The sequence below is a fragment of the Tympanuchus pallidicinctus genome, unplaced genomic scaffold (genome assembly GCF_026119805.1).
Source record: "Tympanuchus pallidicinctus isolate F22 unplaced genomic scaffold, pur_lepc_1.0 scaffold11, whole genome shotgun sequence".
Lineage (NCBI taxonomy): Eukaryota > Metazoa > Chordata > Aves > Galliformes > Phasianidae > Tympanuchus > Tympanuchus pallidicinctus.
In genome coordinates, this window is record NW_026294627.1 from 21,053,849 (window position 1) to 21,066,085 (window position 12,237).

Sequence of the window (12,237 nt, forward strand, 5' to 3'; positions counted from 1 at the left end):
GTCTTCAGGAACTACTTCCCTTGGAAAGCTACTTCACTTGACTTGTAAAACCAAACAAAGTAACTTTTGCTTACTCTGTTATAACTCCATATAAAAAGGATTCCATCTTGAAGCTGTGGTATGTTCCTGACAAGTCAAGGAATGTGAAAGATAATTTAATGCTTGTGTTATTCAGAACAAACGCTATATATGTTCTACTGCATTTAAATACCAAAGGGCAATTAAAGAAATGGGAATTAGTGCAAATTACCCTCTATGTAGTGCTTTCACTGTTTTAACTAAGCAGTAAAACTGTGTAATTGTACAACACTAATTGAATGCAGCCACACATAATTGTGTGCCACCATATGTATCCTATTACTATAAAGACTGTCAGTATTTTCTAAGCTGCTCTTGTGATCACTGCAGATGGCAACAGTCAGAGAAGTTGTTCTCTAGGGTTTATTATATGGCTATAAAGACATCCCCATGACTTGACAAAATAAACGTGCTAAATAGCAGCAATTATGAAAAATGTTCCAATTAAAGCATGGAAGGCACCCTCCAGAGAATAAAAATGTGCATGTTGGTAAAAAATCACAGATAATCAGCATACCCTAAAATCTTGGACACTGATTGTTAGGCCAGCTTATAAGCATTTTATAAATTCCAGGAAAATAACTCCAATGGCAGACTGGTGATACAAGAAGTACCACCCCATGCAGCAGGTAAGAAGGTCAAAGTAGGACCTAAGAAATATATAAGCCCATGGGCAGTCAGTGCCAGAGACAGAGTCAGAACCCAGCTAAACCTGGCCCAAAAGCTGTCTTCCAAAACAATTCATTTCTTTCAAAGACGTGATAAACCTTAGAAAATTTGTTAGTCAAATGCTGGCTGTTATGGTTATGATGTTGTAAAGAGTGAAGTACTGCACGCTCACTGCTCAGTATCAATTGCAGTGTAGTACCTATGCACACATACAACATAGGAAAAATCCTCATAAGCAATTTGGCTACAGTGGAAAACAACATGATTATCCATGGTAGTGGGTATTTCCAGAGATGGCTGGGCTGGAAGATTTTATTCTCTCTTTGTTGTCCCCACCTCCTGTCAACTTTCTTCTCATTCCCATAAGTTTCATTCTGCTGCTGCCAGGAATTTAGAGACATCTCAAGACAATCCCCTGCACCAAGACGTTACTGCACCTCCCTTGTCAAAGCGTTAATGAATGCTGACGTGTGACTGCCATAACCTCTGCATGCAGCCACCTGTGAACACCAAGGGCTGCTAAAGGAGTATCAATCACTGGTTTCTAATTAGATTTCTGCACAAGTTTTTAGCAGTTCCTGCAAAATTAGGCCGGACTACTTCCTCAGCCAGAGCTGTGGAGGTATCTATTGCTAGACGAGCCTCAACTGTAAGAATCCAATACCCTGGAATTCTGTCAAGATCTACCTGAGTCAGCTTTCCCATAAAACCTTCTCAGCCTCGAGCAGTACTAAACACACGGCAGACAGCACAGGGATGAGGGAACTGACATTCTAGGTCTTGTTAACATTGTTCTATGCTTGTAGAAGAATTGGGATATCTTCATACTGGAACATGCTAGACGTAATTAAGAGAAATTAATTCATTGGAAGAAATGAAATGATGAAATCAGCTGGAGAACACAACTTCTGCATTCAAGAAAACAAAAACTCAGGAGGACTAAGCATCAGGGCATTGTTTTCACTGTCTTCAGTGGATTATGCTCATATAGATTCAGTGAGAAAAAGGAAAACTTAAAGAAATGCCTATAGAGTTCTATAGGATTATTTGGGAGAGAAGGATTTAGAAGTGTCTTCCTGGTTCTGCTCTGACATAGCACATGATTTGGGTACAACATTTATACAATCTTGGTAAAACTGAGCTGCTGCTAATTGCTTAAGCAGCTGCAGACATACAGAGTGGTCTATCAGGGACACCATTCCTTTGTATTTATGTGAAGTCTGAGATTACACAGCAGCTCACTAAAAGTTCACTTCTAGTGATCACTAAAATCATCCTGTTGCTGCGTCCTGGGGAACAGTCTAGACAACTGATGTTAGGGGCTTTTTTGTGTTAGTTGTTAATCTTAGGAGAGCTTTACAATGCTAAGATTAAAACTAAGTGACTTAAAAGCCTGAAATAAACTTGGGGCATATCTGGAAGGAGAGAAAAATGCAGACCTACTCTCACACACTTTTAAGTTATCAACAATACTGAAAGCTGAATTTTCACTCACCAAGAGGTTCTCCGGCTTGATATCCCTGTGAACGATGTTCAGGCTGTGAAGATATTTGATGGCACTGGCCAGATTGTAAAGCATCCCACTGGCATCCCGCTCTGTGTATTTGTTGGTGGAAGTAATAGCATCAAAAAGATCTCCTCCCTGGAGCAAAATGACCACAGCATATAAGTAACATTATTTGTGTAATGACTGAAAAAAAAAAAATTGAGGGAACGTCAGTGAGTATTATTTGTTGAGGAGCAGGAGGAGCAGCAGTTTTCTTGCTTTATGCAATGTAATGACACCTCCCATGGCGGCAGCTGAACGTATCGCTAATTCAGTACCATTTGCCACCGCTCAGTTGGACAGCCATGGGGCTGGAGTCTCTACTGCAAACTGTTCCCACCTGATGCTGTTCCTGTAACATGTTCAGTGCTTGCCAACCTTTTTATTCTGGGTCCCTGTTGCAAATATCTGGCATGCCTACATACCTGCCTGTCATGATGCTGCATATCAGCTCTTGCCATTTTTATTATAATTACAAACAGGCTGACACCACATTTTTGTGTAAAGCCTGATTAAGCCCCAGAAAGATGAAGAAACTCTGAATAACACTCAGATCAGATACCTGCCAGCATATATGGCAAAATTATACTGTAGGACATTTTAGGATTTACATCAATAGTTCACCTTAGCTATAAATACAGATGGCAACTTGTACCATTTCCAGGTCAACATGCTGTCTAATTCAGTTGAAAGTTACTGCTGATGAAAGAAAAATGAGAAAAAGAAGAAATGTAGGAATATTAAGCAGAAGTCCACAAAGCAGGACTTGAGACAGCCATCGCAGTTGGATGACTCTGTCAGGGCTGAGATGGCAAGAAGGAACAGGAACGTGTGAGTGTTTGGAGAAAGACTGAAAAAAAATAGTTTTAAAGAAGAGATTAAGGTGGAAGTGTGATGGAACAGAGGAAAAAGCAAATATCTTTTGAGAGGCATTACTCATTTCTGGCCTTTGGCCAAAACCAAAGCAGCACCATCAAGGAAACATGGGCCAACAACAACAAGAATAGGGAATGGATAATTCTGCAAAAAGAATGCAAAAAATGCTGCTGCAGTCACAACATCAGGAGAAAAAATACACTACAGAAAACTGCACTGTGAAGAAATGGAAGGTACTTTTTGAGGGCAATGGAAAAGTCACAGCTTTTGCCAACTCTCATGATTTTATCATCAGCCTCGAGATATTTGGTGGCTTTTTTAAGGCTCAGCTGCAGGTTACTAAAACATTGCTTTCACTCAGAGAAATAAGGAACAAGGAGAAATGAAAATAATATTTCCAGAAATCAAGGCTACGAAGAAAAAGGTAGGAAAAGGCAACCACTAAAGGCTTGAACCTGAGAAAACAGCCATTAGTTTTAAGTACAACACAAAATAAAACAAAAAATTAAAACTACTGAAAAATCAGCAATATTGAGATGCAGCTGAAGACTGCCAGGGTGGGTTTATTCCCACCGCAGATGCCAAACTCCAGCTTTGGAAAGTGCTTGCAGCCAAAGACTGTCAAATCTGGACTGCATCAGAACCTCCTGCTCTGGCTGGTGACTGATGAAGATACATCAAGGTACATAGTGTGAAGGAAAAGGAGGAAGAAAAAGGCAAGTTAAACCAGATACAAGATTAGAGAGAAAGGCCAAATATTTGGCAAAAGTACAATACTATGGCATTACCTGATCCCTAAGTATTAGATATCAGCATGTGGCAAAATATGTGGGATAAATAATCTATCTTCCCTACGCTCCTTCCTGTGAAGCCCCTGTACCAGCTGCTTTTTAACATGAGGTCGTGGATTAGACAGATCTTTGGTCTTATCTAATACGTTCCAGATGCTCAGGAGAAGTGTTCATAACATCAGCAAAGGATCTGTCTCAAAACAAAGAGAACAGTCTGAGCTGAGATGTGAAGGACAAGAAGGAAAGAAGCTGAAACTTAGAAAGAGAAGGGAAGATTTCATTGTGAAGTCAGAAGAAAAAGAACAAATGTTCATGTGCAAGGAGAACTCAAACTCCAGATAAGAGAAGATGCAGAGTACATAGGCAGCCAAGCTAATTTGAAGCAGAATCATTTTCTCCAGCAAGTGAAGTTTCTCACCAGGTAGTCTGGAAAGAAAAGAGTGTGTAGTTAGCCTGTGAGACTCTCTGCAGTTAAAAGAGAAGTGACATCCTGGAAAGAGTTAACACAGCTGACAGCTGTATCAGGCGGAATGTTTTTCAGACTTCCCTGTCCCTGAAGAGCACTTTACCCTGCAAGGTTCTGCTTAGCTGATTCACACAGCGGGTCCCTATCATTTATTCAGGCACAAGGGGTGAGCTCAGGCTGACATTTCAGTCTTAAATCCTGTGTTCAGGAGTGAAATCAGACCAGCACATCTGAATGCAGTTTTTATCATCTGTGCACATGAGGAAGTATACTTGGAAGTACAGTAACCAATTATTTATTTATTACCTTGCTATGTAAATGATATAATCTATCTCTTTTTTTCTTTTCTGCAAAAGTGAAATCATATCCTGGAGCAGTAAAGGAAACTCTGTAATAAATCTTGCTTGTTAAATTGGCCAAACCCCTGTTAGGTTTGAATAACAATTTTGTTTCGCTGTGTAAAGAGGCAGCGTGCCAGAAGCCAGGACTTTGCTTCCTTTTACAAGCACCATTTGCAATGTGTTTATATTTGTATTTATGAAGTGCTTTTTCTTACACTTTACAAAGCAATGAATGCTCTAACTGCCACGAAGCGAGGGCGGTATTTGCAGCAGTCACTTATGTCAAGCATGTTACTACCAATTAATACAGGGTGGCATTAACCGAAACCGTGCTCTGCAGTATCAAGCCTTTTCTCCTTGAATTTCTTTCCTGTCTGTGAGTTTGATTTAAACTCAGCTCTTCAAAAGTCAGTCAATAACAGATGGTTAATCAGTTCTAACAGTGCACACTATGAAATGGTAACAGTCAGCAATTGGTGAATTAACAATTAATGTCTTCCCAGAAATACCTTCCCTGGTGCCTGTAGAATACAGCAAGGCTTTTTTCCCCAATTAAATATTAAGGAATAGATGTTTGCTTCATAGAAAGCAAACTTCCCACGAGTAGGATATTTCTTCTCAATTTCTTCTATTATTCCACATAAAAGTAAAGAGCATGCGAACAATGCTCTCTAGGATGCAAGAACTATATAATGTGTACGAAGCCCTTCTACTGCATATCTAAGACTATAGATATCTTACTATTTTCAGCAACCCTGAAGAGCAAAAAACAAAGAGGGCAAGAAAACAGATTTTTCCAGAAAATAACTGATAGTTTTCTTTGTATAATTTTTTTACAGTAATCATTTTGATAGAGTTTTTGGTCTCTTCCTCTCTTATTAAGCTGAGTAGGACTTTGATTAAAAATTCTCTGGGGATACGGTTTGAACACTTTTCAAGCATGAATAGCACAGCAGGTTGCACCCATAAAACCGGCTATGTGCTTAAGTCTTGGCATGTTAGACAAGGCACAGCTTTTACTTCTTAGCACACCTCATGGGGCCAAGATGAAAGATTGATTGATAGAGACTGAAGCGATGGCTACACTAGATTACAACATTGTGCAAGGGTACTCGAGGTACCCTCGAAGATGCAAGATGTCTTGAACGCTGGTAAAAATATACAGTAGCATGGGTCTCAGTGAGCTCACTTACCATAACAAAGAGCAGTAATTATGATCAAAATAGTGATGGTTAATGCCAGCTGTGCTATTTTGCACTGCACTCACAACTGCTTTAGAGGGCTGTGCATATGAAGAAGGTGGGAGAATTCTTCTGGGAATGGCTGCATAGTGGCTTTCACAGTGTAAGAGTGTAAGCAATTTGCTTTTTTGCTAGGTTTTAATCTCTCCAACAGAGACTAAACAGAGACACTGAGTACCCCATTCATTCCTTGTCACCAGCACATCCCTGTGTGCTTCCTCAGAGCTTGGAGGCAGTTGACAGCAGGGTTAGCTGGGCTGTAAGCTCCACAGCACCTCTCAAGAAAAGCAGACCTTAGGCAGGCTCAAAGCCATGAGGACAACATGGCCACCTCCTGAGCACCCAGGAGGATGGAGTGTAACCAGAGCTTTCTATGGATAACAAGCTTTCTCAGCCTGTTGCAAAAATAGAGATTATCTGCGGACATCCACCCATGGCCATGCCTGATGGCCCCTTGCCTGGCAGCACAGCAGCTTGCAGAGAGCAGGTAAGTGCAATGCTGCACTGGAAACCTGGCAGTGTCACTGCTGCTGCCAGACAGCACAAGAGAGAAGAGATTGAACAAAATATGTTTAATTCTCCTTTCTCTCCTACTCAAGAAGTTCTTGTAGTAACACTTGGACTTGGGATCATCCTACCAAACCTCACAGTGAGGGGCCTACATTAAGAGCATCCCACCTGCAACCAGTGCAAAGCACTGCAGAGAGCAGCCCTGCTTTCCAAAATCTCTCACCATCTCTGTTAATGCCTATTTCTCACCACAGATACAGAGGATGCCTACAGAAGGTGATCATGCCTTTAATTCATATGGAAGTGATCCAGGTCCCAGGGTTCAGAGTACCTGCCTTGCTCTCAAGTGTTGAGCATACTTAGACACCAGATCTGCACACAAATGCTGCTGCACAGCAAGAGCTTCCTTATTGCAGTGCTTTCCTTAAACACTTAAATCAGTAGATTTCCCAGGTGAGGACCTGATTGTCCCAGGACAACTTGCTGATCAAGACACAGGAGAAGTGGATGCTAGAAAGATTTCCTTCTCAAATAGCTGAGGAAGGAAGGATTGCTATTTCCATTATGAATGTGAAAAGCAGGTGTATTCTGTTAAAATAAGCATGGAGGACAACATGTCCTCCGTGATTTTCTGATCTTATTTGGATAATTTACTCACAAGTATTTCACCACCTTTTATGCACAGTGACATACTGGTGTATTAGTATCAGAACTGAGAGCTAAATTCAGACCTCATACATTTTGTTTTTGACAGTATAGGGGCAAGAGATGACCTGGATGAAGTTTCAAAATCTAGTTTGAATAAATAAAATCTGGGAGTTACAATGAAGAAATAAATAGGGCTCCAAATATAAAATGCTGCATTTACTTTTCAGAACAGAGTCATGCTTTCAATAGGTTTTCTCCTTCACTTCCCCTACTTCCTGCAGCTGAAATTTAGGTTATTATCAAGGATGGAAACCTGACAATATGTTAATATAGATCAGTGGAGAAAACAGTCAAGTAATATTGTCTATATTTAGCATAGGTTCATAAAATTAAACTCTTTTATCACATAATATTGTATTTTTGATGTTTACATCTGATCAGAGTGGGGGTACTTTCAGTTCATTTCATGGAAGATGCCTCTTGGTTAAGATAAACTTTTAAAAGAGAGTACTTTTGGAGGAGTAAGTAAAACTGGTCATTTCCAATAGGGCATTTCTGAGCATGACAGAAAGGTAGATGTGTACATATTCCAAAGCTGTAAAAAAATTTGGCTGTGGGTTACACATCTTTCAGTAGGGCACTGGATGAGACCCATGCATTATAAGCATCATGACACAATGCTGTGATTTTGACTAAGCTTTAGTACCAGTACAATTTCTGAATAAGGTTAAGACAATCTTTAGCAAGCAGTTTAACTCCAAAACACTCACCTTTACAAGTTCCATGACAAGGTATAACTCAGTTGGCATGTCCATCTCCTCAATCAGAAGTACAATATTGGGATGCTTGACTCGTCTTAAAATGGACACCTCATTCTGGATCATGTGCTCCTGCCACACAAAAGAAATTTTCAATGACTACAGATTGGTGGGAAAACTTTTCACTTCCATGTACAGTGGAAAATGCAAAGAGGACTGGGACCTGTGAGGGTTCTTCAGGGTTTGTTTAGAATGATTATTGATAGTGCCTCTGGCAATACAGAAGAGACTAGTCTAGGAACATCATCAGCGTGATAACTAAAAAAAGAACTAAGAATACAGAAAATGAAACACAAGAAAAGGCACTTCTGACACAGAAAAAAGGAAGCACAGAAGCTTTTAAATCTTCTTCTCCAATGCAAAAGCATTCCGCTAGTAACATGATTGCATTTTTTCAGGTAATTTTTTGTTATAAAATTCTAAAATGTAATAAATTCTTTTTTTATAAAGCCAACATCAGTTTGATTAGCCCACTGATACTGACCGGCGTTTTTACAATTAGTATTATTATTCTGCTGTTTTCTGTAGTATCTGGGATTAAGAAAGGTAGCAGACATAATTACAGAGGTCAAGAGTGAGAGGAGTGAGTGTACCAACGCACAACCAATCAAATTAAATCAACACATGCATCTTGAAAGGCACCTTCAAGTCTTTTGTACTGATACTCCAAGGGTCTCAAGATGGCTGGCTGGCAAAGGGTTGAGCCAAGAAGATTGTAACTCTTGCCAGGAAGAAGATAAATATGAAAAGTTTCCCAAACCAATCTCTCATAAAATGTTTCTTGAAAAAAAAAAAAAAAAAAGTTTTGGTCTCATTCAAAATTTTCACTTACTTTTCCTCTGCATTTACTTTTTTTGATTATCTTCAGAGCATACTCCCTACCGGTTGATCTGAGGAAAGAGAAAAGAAAAAAAAGTTACGTTCAATCACTGCATATTTTTCAAAGTCAAGCTTTTATCTGTCATTTGAGCACATTATTAATCACCAGGCCTAGGCTAGAATTTTGTTCAAGTAGTTGTTTTATCAAAAAATGAAGCTCAGATTTGATTTTTTTTGACATTCAGGAATTTCAATATTTTGAAGCAAAATCTTCATTTTTTCATTTTACAGCGGTTTCTGATCTTTCTTCTGCAGTTTTGTATAAAACTTGATATTATTTAGAGATCTCAGCCTTCTCAAAAATGGAAGGTTTGGTTCTCCATTAAGCAAAACATACGAGTGCAGAAAATACTTGATTTTTCACCTTGTACATCTGCACTCATAACTGCTAAGATAAAAATCCTTGCAATAATGTATTCAGTAAATGTGTTATCTAGCAGAGTTAAATATGATGTTAATGACACAGAATATGAAAGGTTCTGGTGACAATAATAGAGACAATAGACAATAATAGAGAATTGATTCAGATTAAGATCCAATTTCCTTTTGGGTGGTATTTTTTGGAAACTTTATAATATTTATTGCTATTACATCATATTTATTATAGAATACTAGCATAGAAAATGAAGCTTATAGACAAGTTCATAGAATCAATTTTCATTTCTTCATCAAGTTGTAAACCTAATGTAAAGCTGTAAGTTTGAAAACAAGAAGTTCTGTTCACAAGATCTAGTTTTACTATGAGGTTAAATGAAGAATGGGCAATATGGGGAAAAGCTGTCACTGAAACCCTTTTGTAATAAAAGTCAAAACAGTTTGCATAAGTCTATTTATTTTGCACTTAGGTGCATGTTTGGACCAAAAAATAAATTAAAAAATGACCTCCCAAGATGATGAGATGATATTTATCAGGCAGTACAGTGATAACGCAAAGGTTAGTGGCTTTAAACTAAAAGAGTGGAGATTAGATATTAGGAAGAAATTCTTCATTACAAGGGTGATGAGGCACTGGCACAGACTGCCTAGAGAAGCTGTGAATGCTCCATCTCTGGACGTGTTTAAGGCCAGGCTGGATGGGACTTTGGAAAATCTGCTCTGGTGGGTACTGTCCCTGCCCATGGGAAGGGGAGTGGAATTGGATGATTTGTAAGGTACCTTCCAATCAAAACCATTCCCTGATTCCATGACTTTTTAATTTAAAAAAAAAAAAAAAAAGGTTAAATTGATAATTAATTCATTAAACTGATATGGAATTTAAATGGAGAATTGAATAGGTATGAAATTGTGCACCGCTTGTCAGGCAGGACAGGCAAAATGAGTCCTGGCTGGAAGTGTTGCATTACCAAAATGACTGGGCATTTTCATTGTCGTATTTAAACATGGGGGGATCTTCTGGCGGTGATGTCGGCACTAAGGGCCATGAAGACAGTAGCAAAGAGCATAAAAAAACAAATGTATGGTAGCTAGATATTCAAGTTTTGAGGTCAGCAGGAGAGCAAAGACAGTCTATAGACTGAGAAGCCAATTTAAATGAGTGCAAAAAGAATCACAGTGGATGCTGCTGTTCCTTGGAAAAGGAATACAACATGGTTTGAACAAAGAAAAAATAAAACTTTTGTACTTCCCTACTAGAGGTCTTAATTCCATGTGTTGGTGCTTGGTGGCTACACACCAACTCAGAGAAAGGACATGCAGAGCTATCTGCACTATTTCTGGGCAATGAAAGGAGGAGGTAGCAGAAGCTATATTAGAAATTAAGATATCTGCTGTCCAAATTCAGATAAAATACGCTCTCTTTCAGTAGGAGTGTCTTTCAAACTCCTTGGTTGCCCTAGGAATGCTTCCTTTCTGTCATGAGAAAGGAAATTGATGGTTTTTGTTGGCCATCAGAGACTACATGTACTCACAAACACTGAGAAATATGAGCTAGTGAAGAAATGTCAGAATTTGGAAGTATCTGAAAGTTAAAAATGAACACATATGAAAACACCACAGGACAAATTGCTCATACGATGGAGCAGATATATAATGAGCAGTTGACAACTCTGACTGCTCTCTGTTTTAGTAAAAATAAAATTAAAGTGAAGATAATGCAAATCCTTTCCCCTAAAAGCTGCAGAGCCACAGGCTGTCAGCAGCCCAGGAACCTCCATAACTTACAGATCTGCCAAAAAACATGCATGGCAGTGCCAGAAAGCCAAGTGAAATGGGCGTATCATATCACCTCTCACCTATTACTTAAGCTGAACAATAAAAAAGCGCACATGAAGCACAAAACACGTTACCACTGGACTAGAGTCTGGAAGCACAGCATTAGCACAGTGTGTAGCATCGGGCCTACAGTTCTTTGAAAGGCTCTGGGGCACACTCCCCAGTGTTTCAGCCTTTTGCTGAAAGGCTCAAAGTTCACAGAGATTTCCATTGTGCGAGAGGCAAAAATCCATCTTCGTTACTTTTGTGAGTGCATTATTTATGATGGTGTATGTGTGTGCACATCCAGGACCATAAAGAATGCGTGGAACGGCACATAGAAATCGACACAGTATTTTGAAGATCATTTTTGATTTCTGTTTGAACCGTTCACAGCAGGAAGAAAATGCCTTTGAATGCATTTCAAGGGGTGGAGTGGCCAACCAGCTCACACAGCTATGGAGAAGGCATATCCATGGGATCAGTGGAGATATACAACAAGACTCATTCGTACTTGCTTAACACCTCACAGTGCTATTCCTTTGAAGTCTAATGCACACAGGAACTGTACAACAGCAAAAAGTGGAAAAGACCTCTGTCCCAAGTATCACCCCATCAGTTCTGGTTCTACAAGCGATGGGCAAATCAGATTTTGAAGTGAGGTGTTTGTTGCTTAGAAAGACTGTGAAGAATGCTTTTGAAATTGTTTTACACATACTGACTTTAATTTATTCTCTGAGCCTTGAATTTCACCTTACACTTTAATTTATTCTCTGAGCCTTGAATTTCACCTTCCACACAAGCAAGTGTATTCTGCTTTAGAAGTGAAAACGAACAGAAATCTATTTTGCTTTGACTTTCAAGCTCTTTCAGAATTGTATCTCTCTGATATATATGCAAACTGTAGAATGGTATGGCTTGGAGACAATAAGAGTATTTATTTGGGAACTGCACTATTTATTTGAGTAATTGGGCTTGTTTAACATACACCCACTAGATATATCATGTTACTGGATACTCCAGGGACTTGGACGATACACAGGAGGACAGGGAACCGCTTTCCTTTTAGCTCTCTAGGACATTATAATTAATGTTATTTTTAACTGTAGTGGGACCTGTGTTTAGTATTGTTCATCTCTTCTCTCAACTTGAGAAATGGTGGTGAGGCACACTAGACCATTTGA

General features: G+C 39.2%; 1 protein-coding gene across 3 annotated transcripts in view; it reads right to left on the reverse strand.

The window, feature by feature from the left end:
• The window catches only part of DCLK1 (doublecortin like kinase 1), a 229,945-nt gene that overhangs the window by 30,107 nt on the left and 187,601 nt on the right, over window positions 1–12,237 (reverse strand). For all 3 annotated transcript variants that reach the window (XM_052671018.1, XM_052671021.1, XM_052671020.1), the window contains 3 exons: window positions 8,817–8,874; window positions 7,937–8,056; window positions 2,243–2,389 (listed from right to left, as the gene is read on the reverse strand). In XM_052671018.1, the coding sequence (XP_052526978.1) occupies window positions 2,243–2,389; window positions 7,937–8,056; window positions 8,817–8,874 (325 nt within the window). The remainder of the gene's footprint in view (window positions 1–2,242; window positions 2,390–7,936; window positions 8,057–8,816; window positions 8,875–12,237) is intronic.